This window comes from Eptatretus burgeri, chromosome 11 (assembly GCF_056783735.1).
Source record: "Eptatretus burgeri isolate ZD-2024b chromosome 11, Ebu_testis_v1, whole genome shotgun sequence".
Lineage (NCBI taxonomy): Eukaryota > Metazoa > Chordata > Myxini > Myxiniformes > Myxinidae > Eptatretus > Eptatretus burgeri.
Window position 1 is genome coordinate 15,203,062 of NC_140971.1, and position 15,217 is coordinate 15,218,278.

The window sequence follows — 15,217 nt, forward strand, 5'->3', positions numbered from 1 at the left end:
TATATATATATATACATATATATATATATATATATATATATATATTAATGTGTGCATAAATTAATGTCATGTGAATAAATAATGGAATGTATAAATTAATGGTATGTGAATAAATTAATGTCAGGTGTACACATTGAATGAAAGTGCATAAATCAGTGATGAGCAGAAATCAATGCTATTCACATAAATGAATGTTATGAGGATATATATATATATATATATATATATATATATATATATATATATATATATATATATATATATATATATATATATATATATATATATATATATATATACATTGTGTGCACAATATTGTGTACATAAACTAATGCTATGTAAATATATTTATGTAATTATCTCATGGTTTGATCTGTTTTCTTTGTTATTACCTATCCAAATATTACAAGCAGCTATCAATATGATCATCCCTATGCAGTTATCAATAAATTAGATCAAATTATCAATATAGTTGTCATTGGTTCATTTTGCCACATTGTTAAAGACGTTCTACCAACAGACTTTTCCAGAATGTTATTGGAAAAGGTAGTGTTTCATGGAATTCCCCATTGAACTTAGATTGCCTTCAGCTCAGTCCTTCAGCAATGTAAAAAGTGGCAAAGGCAGTATATATAATGTAAGACAGACAGCCTGCCAGAGTGGGAATATATGTGATTTGGCTGCTGTTGTTTTTTGTTTAATCAAATGTTCTTATGATCACTTATAATAACAGAATAACAACTAAAAGGAAATGGTAGGGATAGTGGTGTTTTGGCTTCATCAACATTGAGGCAGGTCTGCACTCGGCCAAAGTTTCCTCAAAAGAAGAACACATTTCTTTCTGTCTAGCATTGGAATACTCATGTATATTCTGGTGCGCATCGGAGCACGAGACCCCAAGTCAGGTGATGTGTTGTTTTTGCACAAGTGTTGCGAGTTAGCTCAATCTGATAATTGCTCCAGTGATGGTAGGTTCAAATCTTGACACTGCTGTGATAGTATTGATAAATCATCCAGTGCAATTCCAAGAGCAGTTATACACCTTGCTATCACAGTCATTCTGTTCCATCAAAATGTGTCATAGCAAGTAATGCCAAGAGAATGGTTATGTAGCTGGAAACTGCAGGGTCACTTAAATCCCTTCATTCCACAGTTGAATCCTCTGCTTCTGGAGAAATTCTCCCTCATTCTCATTTCATTGAAGCACCACACACAGTATATGAACAGGCCGAGTGGGGATTTGGGGGTCTGGGTGTTTTGGGGAATCCTGAATAGTTGTGGAGTCCCTTCATGACCACCATCCTTGATGTTGCCGGTGGATGTCTTGGAACTCACCATCATGTTTGCTAACTGTTTGTTGCCTATCAAGAACTGCAGAAGTTGACAAAGTTGCAGGTATCTCAATCCCCCATCTTATACTTCAGATATGTGAATGCCGTATTTGCCTGATTGAATCTCGTGAAGTCTGTGACCGCTTCTTGAATGAATTGAATTCTCTTCATCCTGCCCTCAAGTTCACGACTGAATTGGAATGTTCTGATTGCTTACCCTTTCTGGATGTTCTCGTATGGAGATCTGCATCATTGTTTACTACGTCCATCAATAGAAAGCCCACTTTCACTGGCCAGTATACCCGATGGGACTCTTTTAGCTCAACGAGATACAAGATTGGTTTGATCAATGTATTAGTGAGTCGAGCTAAGAGGATATGTTCCAATTCCAAGCTTCATACAGAGATGGACAAGATTGCCAGCATCCTCAGGGAGCATGGATATCCTGAGTATATCATCAGGAGGTTTATGCACAAATTCCTCACTGCTATAGATGAACGGAAGATGGTTCCTGAAAAGTGCCCGGTCTACATCAAGATTCCTTGGAAAGGGAAAATGTCGCAAAGATATGAGGAACAAATCAAAAGATGTGTCTCAAACACGTATCTGGCTGTTCGTCCAAGAGTGATTTTCACCTCTCGATGTCCGATTCCTGCAGTTAAGAAGGATGTTGTGCCTGCTTCAAAACTTGGCAATATTATTTATGAGTTCAAGTGCCGTTGTGATGCTCGGTATGTAGGCAGAACTACCCAGACTCTGACTGTCAGAATCAAACAGCATGTTCCTTTGTCCATCAGAAAAAACACAATTGGCACACGAATATAGCCGGTACGCGCTTGAAGGAAGGTCCCAGCATCAATCCCAACATCGTGTGCCTCTGCTATAGGACAGCATTTGATTGAGAATGCAAACTTTGCTGAACATTATAATGTGGATGCATTCAAGATATTGAGTAGAGGATGAAGTATAACGCATCTCCGAATACTAGAAGTGACATTTATCTATTCCATGGACTCCATGTTATGTCGGCAAAAAGAGTTTGTCCACTCACTTTGCTTATTTGTCCAAAGAAGAAGAGGAACACGAACTCGTCTCACGATCACGGATGGTTATGTAGAAGATTCTACAACAGCCTTAGCGGCTCCGCCTCAGACTCTGCAACCTCTAATTGGAGAGCTGAACACTGAACAGGCTCCTCCCACCTAGACTGTTGGGAGCTGATGAAGCGTCAGTAGAGAACGTCCAATCAGAATTTACTTTGTTGATAGGCGTCTATTAGTCTGTTGGTTCGCGGGCGCCAGCAGTGACCACTATTTTCGTTGTGTCTGTGATTCTCCAGAGCATAGCTCCGTGACGTTTGATGCGATCTTGATGAAACTTGGACACAAGCTAGATATCATGGTCTAGTTGTGTCTTTTTGTAAGAGGGTCGTCCCATGCCCCTTGTGGGCGGAGCCACGCCAACTTGGACTTTTTTCTCGATTTTTTTCTCGCAATTTCATTTCCTCGAAGCTGTGCGTAATGTCCATAAGTACAACATATCAAAAAAATCCGATTTGATTTGGTTAATTTTGACGGAAGAGATAGGTTTATATGGTAGGGCTTCCTCAAAAGCTTCCACTAACTCAATTGTACCTATCGTGGCATTGTTCAATAATGCCTGCGAACCATCATCGCCTCCCGGCTTGTTAATGCCTATATTAAAGTTTTGTAGTACCAAGCATCTTTTAATTAATAAACTTCCTCGATCGTCGAAATTTCAATGGAGTGGAAAGACATGAGAAAAAAAAAACCTTTGCTCTTCGAGAACACTAACCTTTTGTTTGGGTACAATGACTCAATCAACACCATGTATTCTACAAGGACACGTACTATTAGCGTCACAACTCATGGTAAGTTGAAAGATCACCAAGTTGTGCAGCGATGCTTTACGGCAACCACAAAACATGCACACATATTTAAGATGCGTCTGATATGTTGACACACTCACTTTTCATAGAATTCTTCTCTGTAGTAGCTGAAGTCAGCATCGTAACTGCTGGAAAATAAAAAGTCAAAGAAATGAGAATTAACTTTTTCCTATCATTCATTTGCTTAAGCAGGTCTTTCTGGCCATTTGTTTCAGAACAATCAAATATAAAAGACGGTTGAGTTTGCCACAATTGGAGTATCAAGGACAGCGTCAGTTTAATAGTTTAAATTGATTCTGTGAAGTACATCCCATGAGGATGGAACAGGAAGACAGTTGTCCCACCTGTGAGCATTCGCTTGTTAAATACCACATGGTCTTTTTGGAAAAGAGTGGGGATTCTGTGTCAGTACTCTGGCGAAATGACAAATTCCTGCTAGAATATGGGACTTTCGTAATTACCTATGAATGCTAACGAGGCCTTTCGCGCATGCTCTTTGTTTGCACTTTCAGTGACTTGCTTCTGCGAGCACAAATACTTTTAACGTGTAGTTAGTTGCTCGCACAAAATGTGTAATTAAAAAGGTCTTTCAAACATAACTTTCAGGACTTGGACGAAAGAGTGGCAATTTCAAAATGGTTAACCATAATTGGCGTGTTCCTGGATGCAAATCGGACTGACGAACATATAGGAAATATGAGAAATATCTGTAGATGAGAGGTGTCTAGTTCCTATAATTCCCTGTTCATACAAGTGAGCGGTGGCAGGGTATATTTATATATATATATATATATATATATATATATATATATATATATATATATATATATATATATATATATATATATATATATATATATATATATATATATATATATATATATATATATATATATATATATCACACACACACACCCACACACACACACACACACACACACACACACACACACACCCACACACACACACACACACACACACACACACACACACACACACACACACACACACACACACACACACACACACACACACCAGCCTTTAAGAGCTTTAAGACCCTGAAGAACCCTAACATGCTTTAGAACCCTTTAAGACCTATGAGACCCTTAATACCGCTCAGACCCTTAAGACCACTAAGGCCCTTTAAGACCCATAAAACCCCTATGACCCAGAAGAACCTTAAGACCTCGAAGGTCTTTTGAGACACCTAAGACCCTTTAAGACATCCAAGATCCTTTAGCACCCAAAGACTCCTAAGATCCTGTGGAACGCCAAGACCCTTTTAAACCCTTCAAGGCCCTGAAGATTCCTCAACACCCCTAAGGCCCTGAAAGACTATTTAAACCCTCTTTAACACCTAATGCAGCCTGACTATGACCACCCTCCATCGGGAAACGAGCATCTGTCCCACTTGGGACTATTCATTTTGTCCACTATCTGTCGCTGTGTCCCCAGAAATGAAGAAACCAGCAGCCAGGAACTGCATATTGCAAGAAAAGACGCCCTGATGCTCGCAACCACTGCTATCTGAAGGCGGACACCATTTTGCTAGCTGAAAGGGAAAAGCTTTGTGAATGAGAAAGTAAAGTGACTTGTTAATGAGGGAACTTATCAAACCCAATGGCGTAATGGTTAGAGCATCCACTTTGTCTGGGAGGTCAGCATTTTGAACCCAACCCCGGCCATGCCATACCAGATACTTTAAAAGTGCTGCTTCCTTGCTTGACACTCAGAATAAAAAAAAAATTGAGCAAGGATAAACAACCATAGGTCGGCAATGATTGTGCAGGCTTGATGGGCCTAATAGCCTCCTCCTACATTGAAGTTCCTTGTGAAGGAACTCACATTAATAACAAATTAATTTACAGCTTAAAGGCTTTTATAGAAGATTAGCTGAAGTACCTGGCATTGCATGGAAAAATTCAATGTAATAGCGAACGTAGTGAGCTTCATTTTAATTTTAAGGTAATTTTTTCACATGAGATCCTGTTCTAGGCGGTGTAGTTGTTGTTGTGAAGGTAATGTTGAGGTAATATTTATTATTTCAGATGAGATCCTGTTCTAGGCAGTTTAGTTGTTGTTGTGAAGGTAATGTTAAGGTAATATTTATTTGTTCACATGAGATCCTGTTCTAGGCGGTGTAGTTGTTGTTGTGAAGGTAATGTTGAGGTAATATTAATTTTTTTAGATCAGATCCTGTTCTAGGCGGTGTAGTTGTTGTTGTGAAGGTAATGTTGAGGTAATATTTATTTTTTCAGATGAGATCCTGTTCTCGGCGGTGTAGTTGTTGTTGTGAAGGTAATGTTGAGGTAATATTTATTATTTCAGATGAGATCCTGTTCTAGGCGGTTTAGTTGTTGTTGTGAAGGTAATGTTAAGGTAATATTTATTTTTTCACATGAGATCCTGTTCTAGGTGGTGTAGTTGTTGTTGTGAAGGTAATGTTGAGGTAATATTAATTTTTTTAGATCAGATCCTGTTCTAGGCAGTGTAGTTGTTGTTGTGAAGGTAATGTTGAGGTAATATTTATTTTTTCAGATGAGATCCTGTTCTCGGCGGTGTAGTTGTTGTTGTGAAGGTAATGTTGAGGTAATATTTATTTTTTCAGATGAGATCCTGTTCTTGGCGGTGTAGTTGTTGTTGTGAAGGTAATGTTGAGGTAATATTTATTTTTTCACATGAGATCCTGTTCTAGGCAGTTTAGTTGTTGTTGTGAAGGTAATGTTAAGGTAATATTTATTTTTTCACATGAGATCCTGTTCTAGGCGGTGTAGTTGTTGTTGTGAAGGTAATGTTGAGGTAATATTTATTTTTTTAGATCAGATCCTGTTCTAGGCGATGTAGTTGTTGTTGTGAAGGTAATGTTGAGGTAATATTTATTTTTTCACATGAGATCCTGTTCTTGGCGGTGTAGTTGTTGTTGTGAAGGTAATGCTGAGGTAATATTTATTATTTCAGATGAGATCCTGTTCTCGGCGGTTTAGTTGTTGTTGTGAAGGTAATGCTAAGGTAATATTTATTTTTTCACATGAGATCCTGTCTAGGCGGTGTAGTTGTTGTTGTGAAGGTAATATTGAGGTAATATTTATTTTTTCAGATGAGATCCTGTTCTCGGCGGTGTAGTTGTTGTTGTGAAGGTAATGTTGAGGTAATATTTATTATTTCAGATGAGATCCTGTTCTATGCAGTTTAGTTGTCGTTGTGAAGGTAATGTTAAGGTAATATTTATTTTTTCAGATGAGATCCTGTTCTCGGCGGTGTAGTTGTTGTTGTGAAGGTAATGTTGAGGTAATATTTATTTTTTTAGATGAGATCCTGTTCTAGGCGGTGTAGTTGTTGTTGTGAAGGTAATGTTGAGGTAATATTTATTTTTTCAGATGAGATCCTGTTCTCGGCAGTGTAGTTGTTGTTGTGAAGGTAATGTTGAGGTAATATTTATTATTTCAGATGAGATCCTGTTCTAGGCGGTTTAGTTGTTGTTGTGAAGGTAATGTTAAGGTAATATTTATTTTTTCACATGAGATCCTGTTCTAGGCGGTGTAGTTGTTGTTGTGAAGGTAATATTGAGGTAATATTTATTTTTTCAGATGAGATCCTGTTCTCGGCGGTGTAGTTGTTGTTGTGAAGGTAATGTTGAGGTAATATTTATTATTTCAGATGAGATCCTGTTCTATGCAGTTTAGTTGTCGTTGTGAAGGTAATGTTAAGGTAATATTTATTTTTTCAGATGAGATCCTGTTCTTGGCGGTGTAGTTGTTGTTGTGAAGGTAATGCTGAGGTAATATTTATTTTTTCACATGAGATCCTGTTCTAGGTGGTGTAGTTGTTGTTGTGAAGGTAATGTTGAGGTAATATTTATTTTTTCAGATGAGATCCTGTTCTCGGCGGTGTACTTGTTGTTGTGAAGGTCATGTTGAGGTAATATTAATTTTTTTAGATGAGATCCTGTTCTCGGCGGTGTACTTGTTGTTGTGAAGGTAATGTTGAGGTAATTTGCAGTGGTGTAATCACGGTTATAGAAATGCACAAATAATTAATTTGATCTATAGAATACCCAATCACACCTTTATGACTAAAAAATTCACAACAAAACTAGAGAGTAAATACTCTAGCAGTTATAAGTCTACCTAATTTTATAATAAAGATATCTCCCGCATCATCAAAAAATAATTTTTAATCGTGATTTACATTATTTGATCGCTGATCCCGAATCAGCCATCCCGAATCCAGGCCGAAGTAACCGGAAATTGCAGCATCGAATGTAAGAAGAATTCTACGTTCGCTTCTCGGCTCTGCCTTTTCCATATTATATATTTAACTTTTTCCTGAATGGAAAATTGGGGAATGTTGGCATTATGGTTTTGTATGAATGACCAATCTTGGGCATTGCAAAATGCACTTGGACCGCTTTCACTTCTTTTGTATTTTTTTTTTTACATACAACAAATCACAATACACAATCTCAACATACGATGTTGCTAATACATATTACTTGATTTCTCCCAGGAAAATCCCAGGCAGTGTAACATACTCACCCGAGGCCTGAATACGGAAGTGTTATAAACCCGTGTGAAGCAATCTTATTAATAACAAGCACACGTCTAAACACCATAATAATTTAATTTGTTTGGTTGACAACAAATCACTGCAACCTCAACGTATAATATTCACAATACATATTACTCGATTTCATATTACGAAATATATCATACATATTACGAAGACCAATTTTATCTGATTTTCATCTTATTTTTTTCAACTTTTCTTTTTTATCCAAACAGCTCTTGACCTTCCTCTGGACGGAAGAGGAGGCAATACAAAGTTTGGTTGCACTGGTTGCTGCAGGGTCTGAATGCATAAACGAACAAACAAACAAACAAACAAACAAACTTTCTATTTTATATTTTGGTTGGTGATAATGCACTTGATATGAGGTCGTTTTATTCTTTACAACTTTATATCTGTTCAACTCCAAAGAATATAAGTATTTTTGCTTCCTATTCTGGACAAAAGCAAGTTTAAAAAAACCCCAAAATCCATCACTTCTTACACAACAGCATAAGCATGAAAATTATTTTTCGTCTTGTCATTCACAATGTAGTACGGTTAACGGCCTCGACATAAAACCTTCTAAAATGCTCCGACAGCAGTAATTACAGTCACTCACCCATAAGGAGCAAACAGCGGTATCTTTTCTGCCATTCTTGGTCTCTGAGGGTTGGGCTCCCCAGCCATGTTGATATCTGTGGGGCAGAAAGTGCTGCAAGATGGAATGTGTCCAGATTGGGGTCAACACCGATTCCCCTCAACACTAGAGCCTGGCAGGGTAACTCAGAGGTAGCACACTCACCTTTAAGCTGCCAAATCTGGGTTCGATTCCCGACCCCACATTAAAATTGTCACACTGGTGCTTCGTAGGCACAGGTGATCGCAGATCGCTGGTGATACAAGGTTTGTCTCAATGAGTGATCTGTTTGTCAGATGTGAAATGAAGCTGGGGGGTCCTGTCTGCCAGGATTTGCAGCTGGTGGACATTCAATATCCCAGGATATCTTTGCAAAGAACAGGGTGTGTGTGTGTGTGTGTGTGTGTGTGTGTGTGTGTGTGTGTGTGTGTGTGTGTGTGTGTGTGTGTGTGTGTGTGTGTGTGTGTGTGTGTGTGTGTGTGTGTGTGTGTGTGTGTGTGTGTGTGTGTGTGTGTGTGTGTGTGTGTGTGTGTGAGAGAGATGGCTAAATTCCAGTTTTCTGCAATGGTGGAATGGTGAACGACCCAGTATCTCATTTGCAATGAGACTGCTTGGGCAGCACTGACACCTTGAATGGGGTATAGCCACTCACCAAAATAACATGAGCCAGATTGTCAAGACCAAATGTTTTATGAGCAAATGACCCCATTTATGAACAAATTAACCTTCTCTTTAAAAAATCTGTTGTCATTTCTCAAGACATAGATTTATATATCTGACAGAATGAAATAAAATATAAGGGTAATACTATAATAATTAGCATCAGGGGATTTCAATCTGAGGTCTGCCAAGTAATGCAACATCCCTCTTCAATTGCAGGATGCCAATCTCACTCATATCCTTAATTAAACATAATGGAGTTATGGGTGCTTGCTTCAAAAGACGATCACAAAGCAGCAGCAAGTTGTACTTCTACCTTTGTAATCACGTTGGAATAATGCTACTCCAACTACTACTATACGACAACTACTAATTATTTAATGGCCCCAATAAATCCCACCTTCTGTTGTGATCGATTAAGCTAAGAGGTAGGCTGGCCAGCCCTGACTTGAGAGTGAAGTTGATTTCGGCAGAATTTTTTTTAATTGCTCAGAGTGCCAGCGATAGCTCGCCTGTTCACTGCGAAAGACGCCGTGAAATCTTGAATGCCCACCAGCAAATGCCAGCAGGCAGGATGTCCGGCTTTACAACCATCCGAGGGACCGTGGATTTTAAGACACAATGCCGTGTCTGCGAAGAACCAATCCGACAGTTTATAGTCGGGTCAGGAATAGAACCCAGCCCAGACAGGTCGATGGTTTGCACGCCACCTCTGCACCATCCTTTCCGGACTCCGTGAGAACACAAACACTCCTTGTATTAGAATCAGTTGGTAAAAAGCATTACAACTGGGGCACAGACATTGATGAAAGTAAAGGTTGGACAAAATGTAATGCAAAGTACTTTTATTAATTAGGCAGGGTTGCTGGTCAGAGTGTGGGAAGTGTGAGCGGACTGTATAACCGGTGGAGGGCCACATGTTTGGCTACTTAGTGGCAAAGAGTGAGCTGATCACGACATCCATCATTCATGACTTCCAACGTAAACCTGTTATTACCCCACACGTGTGAAGCGAAAAGCAGGCTTAAGCAATTAGTTCACTTTGTCTGTCTGTCTGTCTACAAGCGTCAGTTTATCGAGGAACAACTTGATTTCAATTGAATGTTTTATTTTTAAACACAAATCGAAACATGAATTGGAAAACGAATCTGCAGTTTAACAGTACTTTGACCTTGAATTTGTCCAGATTGTGCAAGCGCAGAGAGGAGTGAGATTTTAGTTTTGTACTCTGTCTGCCTTTCTGGCAGTCAAACAAAATTTGAAGGCATTCCAAGCTTTCTGTTTCAGCGTTGTCATAAAGGACACAAAACAGGCACGAAGAACTAATGTTACCTGTCAAATAAGGTGGTGTACAAGACGCTGTATCAACGGCGGTAAAACTTCCAAATTTTATCTTGTTTTCTTCAACTGAACCAAAATCTGATCGGCTTGCTCTTATCACTAACCTAACTCATCCACATAATTTTGTCCGAATCCATCAATAACTGTTCGAGATATCATGCTATACGTATGTTGTTTTTGGCCCCATCTCTCAACACTGAAGAATCACTTTGAAAATTAAAAAAAATCTCATATCCAGATCCAGATCTTCACCAAAATCGAATCAATTCGTTCTTGTTGTACACCCAACCTGTCCACCAAGTTTCGTCTGAATCCATCCAATACTTTTTGAGATATCCTGCTCACAAACGGACAGACAAACAGGGGTGAAAACAACCTCCATCCACCTTCGGTGGCAGAGGCAATAAAAATACAGTAAGAATATTAGAGTAATTTTATAAATACCGAGAGTCTGTCCAGCAAGAACACGACCATTCTCTCGGGTGACAGCAATCCGAGCACTCCTCTCGGTGGCGTATTGCACGAAGGCGTAGCCTTTGTGCACAGAACAGCCAACGACATGACCGTAAGGGGAAAAAAGGGCTTCAACAGTAGCACGCTTCACCAGCGCAGTGTTCAGGTTCCCAATAAACACACGTGAATTCAGGGACTTGCGATCTGTCTTGTTGGTAACGTTGCTTGATTGCTTCTTGCCTGTCATCTTGAGCACCAGCCTAGGGGTAGTCAAAGATAGTGAATGTCAAAATTTTCAACTGGGACACACAATTCTCACAAGCAAGGCTTGTATGTGCACTACTGTGACACCAACATTGGTTGCTGTTAATGTTGTCCCAGAACTAAAGCTGGGATTGGTGGCCCAGATTCTTATTATTTATTCCAAAGCATGTCATTCATTACAAGTGGGTTCCTAAATTCCTAATTTGGTACTGTCCTCAGCACTCTATTTGGTGGAGTTCTGCTTCTTTAGCTAACACAGATACCTTAAATAATCCAACTAGAGTTGCAAACCTAGCCTATGGTACACATAACTAGACCCTATACAGCCAGATGACAAATGGTATGAAACATATAAAGGTATAAACCATAAATATGAGTGGGAATATCAAACACCATCATGTCGACTAAATAATTTAACAGGGTGCAGTAAAAATGAACATTTTTCATGCAATTGGAGGAAAGATGCTCAAATGATTAATCTCATTGTACAACAGTATTTCTTGCACCAAATCATTCCAAGGCCAAACAATAACCACAATAGCCTCAGACTGGAAGATTCTCAAACGAAATACAGTAAAATCCTGAAGGGCACCTTTTATCCTTCTCGCCTCATCTGAGCCACCATTATTCATATTGCAGATGGTTTGGCCACCTGTGTTCATCTTTGCTCAAAAACTAATCAATGTTTCATCAGCAAGTAATTCGAGATTGCCTGAGCATTGCACAGATGCCTGCTGTTACGATGGGAATGAATCACAAAGGGCCTTTGTCGTGTAAACGGCATCTTTAGGAGGATGCAGTTGCAAACTGCTGCGAATACAGCACCACGACTTGAAAATATGAAAAAAAATTCTCAGGTTCACATGTTATTGACAAGGTTGTTATTCTCTCTCCATCGAGTGCAGCCTGTAGCTGCTGGTTGCATCATTGGTTGGGACGCGGCTATGCCGCTGACGCAGTGGTCCTCCTTACCAGTACACCGGTACTCATTTTTCAGACCTCAGAAGGATGACAGGCTGAGTCAACCTCCTGGTGTATTTTTTAATTCAGCGGCCAACGGGGCTTGAACTCAGGACCCTAGGATCCCAAGCCGCCACCCAAACCACTGAGCCAACACCAGGCTTAGGTTGTTATTGACAAGTTATTCAATTCAATTTGGTTGCCAGTCAAGGTCTGCACTCAGCATTGCTTGGTTAGTGTGACACTTTCTGAGAATGGAGAATTAATTTTTATAGTTTCGTATTATGGCATAAAGAAGCAGTTTGCTCATGTAAAGTATTTGAATGCGCACTTGTGTCTAAAGGTGTGTGCACTCTCCTTTGAGCTGCTCAGTTGGGTTCTAATCTCGACCCTGCTCTATAAACTGCCACCCTGATGTTTCACATGCAAGGGGAGGAATCAACGTCTGTGTCGTCCATCCAAGGGACATTAAGCCAGTTGACATATCTGTCGTCACTGGTTGTTGATGGAGGTTAAATATCCCGTGGTGTCTTTCAGGAAGAGTAGGTGAGTTATTGCCAGCACCTTGAACAAAATACCAGCAGCTGCACAAGTCAGTCGAACATCAAGCCTGATCAGCCCGTTCGAGGTCAAATACAATAGATTGCTGACTTATTACCGTGAATTAATATCGGTCGTTCATCGAGTTCAATCGACGCACTGAAGAAGGCTCAGGTGCAAAGGCCAACATGGAATGCTTAATTAAAAGCCAATGCTAAACGGTTAAATGTTGTGGTTGAAATCCAGTCTTATAGTGGGGCAACTTAGCTAAATATAGCATAACAATTGTGCATTTTGTGAGGAAAGCACCAAATTTGGCACACTAGTAGCCGATCATATTATGAACAGATTTGGATATTGGGCAATCTCAAATTCAGCCGCTAATGGCTGTGGCAGCCATTTTCCACTGCCATCAAAAATTTTGAGATGGTCCAATATCCAAATCTGTTCATAATACGTTAGGCTACTAGTGTGCCAAATTTGGTGCTTTCCTCACAAAATGCACAATTGTTATGCTAAGTTGCCCCACTATTATGCTTCAAGAAGGATATTTTCTGTTCCGAAACCGCAGGTGCGGGTTCTTTTTCGAACCTGACATAATGTACTAGTATGTAAAACATCACTTGGGCAAGGGACACAATGTTAGCGTGTCGAAGAGAGATTCAAATGTGTGCTTCGATAAGCTTGACTGTCGAGACCATCTGACGGATACCTATTAACATTTGGCTTCTTCGTTCCTTACAATCGACCTTTGCTGTAATTTGTGAACAAATCCTTGATGCGAAGACTATTATATTATAACGTGCGATGGCTGTGTGCTGCAAGTTGCACCAGAAGGGCCTCATCTGGCCATATTTTGAATCCTGCTTCTCCGGCAACACGTGTGATGTCCATTAAATTACACAGAGAAAAGCGTTTATGGATTGCTGCATCAATATATCACGGCTGGTTGTACTCTTCTGGGAGCACTCAGGACAAAGGGCCTTCGGCTATGAGGAGGGACCATCAACAAGAAAGTGGCATATTGACATCTGGCCAGTTAAAACACACTTCAGGAGAACAAGTGCCACATGTGCATGCATGCGGTGATCCAGGTATGGCAGCTACCACAGGTAAAGCACAACCCTCTCTTTGGGACCATAATTTAATCGCCACAACCGCCTGCAGAGTAATCCCACTCGAAACTCATTAATAGTTTTCAACATTGTGTCTCTCTTTGTCTCTTTATCGTCCTTTCCTTTTTTTTCTCACGAGAGAGTGACGGCAACATTGATTCAAATCAAATAATCAAAAATATGTGCTTGCCCCTTGCCCGCTCTGGATTCAAACTTATGCCCATGTGTTTATTGAAAACATGACCAGGTCAGAGTCATGCTCCGTGAAGCTCGGTAGGCAGCAGAAAAGAAAGAACAAAGTCCACCTCTGCCTTGCCAGTTCATTTTCCGAGACTTCGAACAACTCCCAGGGAGAATTGCAAAGGGAATAGAAATCCCAGATTAAAACGGCAAGAACATGTAAACATATTACTTTGAAGCTTCCAACATTGACAACATCACCGACAACAGCAAACAAAAGACTATGTGCAGGTACATTGCAAACACCATATATCGCATTAAAACAAAACAATAAACAACAATTAAGCACCGTAAGATGTTCAGTTCACAGTGCATAGGAACACTCATGATCAGAAACCTGTGAGTCCGGTTCATCGTTTGATGGTGATTGCATAGTCTCTGTGTGTGGGAAGGTACAAGTTTTGAGTTGTAATCTCATGAAACAGCACGAGCTGATGAAAACACTGAATAAACGATCTTGGATTTGGTTGAATGCCACTGTTGTAACATGCTTGTTGTCTGCCAGGAACCCAGACTTATAGAAGGAGAGTGGACAGCATGTGAAACAGCTCAGCATGGGTCGCCATACTTGCAGAATTACAATGGTGAATGCTAGAAAATGGCAATTCGACACAAGGTTTTCATTCAAGGTCAAAATCCTGACCTGTTCACCGGAAGGACACGATTTTTTTAATGACAGGGGATTGCAACATGACGACCATAAATCTCTGTAAGCCCTATTGTTGTTGCAGAGATGTACAATGCCAGCGTAAGTTAATCATGTTATTCTGTACATTCATCGTCATGTATTCATTGTGCCTGTCTTATTTGCATTTTTTCCAAGCATATTACTCAGATGAAAGCAACACCTTGCTGTGAGTACAATTAGTGGTATGAAGGTGTGGTTTGATGATGAAACTAATTTCCTTGTTTTTGTGACGTCAGCCCAATTGGTTACGAATAACCATCGAGTATCAGTGATGCCATATACATGTTGGAGTATTGTGTACCTTCAGCAATATAAAGAACTTTAGATATGATTAATGGAGAGTCTCATATTAGATTAAAATAAGTTGCTTCAGGGTGATTGATTTCTGTAAATCTTAAGTGCATTTGCTGTAGAAAATAAAAGGTGTGTGCAGCCTGGGGGAGGGGAGAAACATGGCTGGATCTTGGGGGTGGGAAGGGGTGATTGGACAATTGTGATCAGTCATTGGGGAGGGGAGAGATGCTGACAAAA

The 15,217-nt window shown here is 39.8% G+C and overlaps 1 protein-coding gene across 9 annotated transcripts in view; it reads right to left on the minus strand.

Moving 5' to 3' along the window:
• Nucleotides 1–15,217, minus strand: part of LOC147016552 (RNA-binding Raly-like protein) — a 164,371-nt gene that overhangs the window by 93,939 nt on the left and 55,215 nt on the right. For 6 of the 9 annotated variants that reach the window (XM_085845308.1, XM_085845311.1, XM_085845309.1 and 3 more), the window contains exons 2-4: nt 10,871–11,139; nt 8,408–8,483; nt 3,321–3,368 (exon numbers count right to left, since the gene is read on the minus strand). In XM_085845308.1, coding sequence (XP_085701434.1) covers nt 3,321–3,368; nt 8,408–8,483; nt 10,871–11,139 — 393 coding nt within the window. Of the gene's footprint in view, nt 1–3,320; nt 3,369–8,407; nt 8,484–10,870; nt 11,140–15,217 lie in introns of those variants that run through there. The other 3 variants (XM_085845312.1, XM_085845307.1, XM_085845304.1) reach the window with 2 other exon arrangements.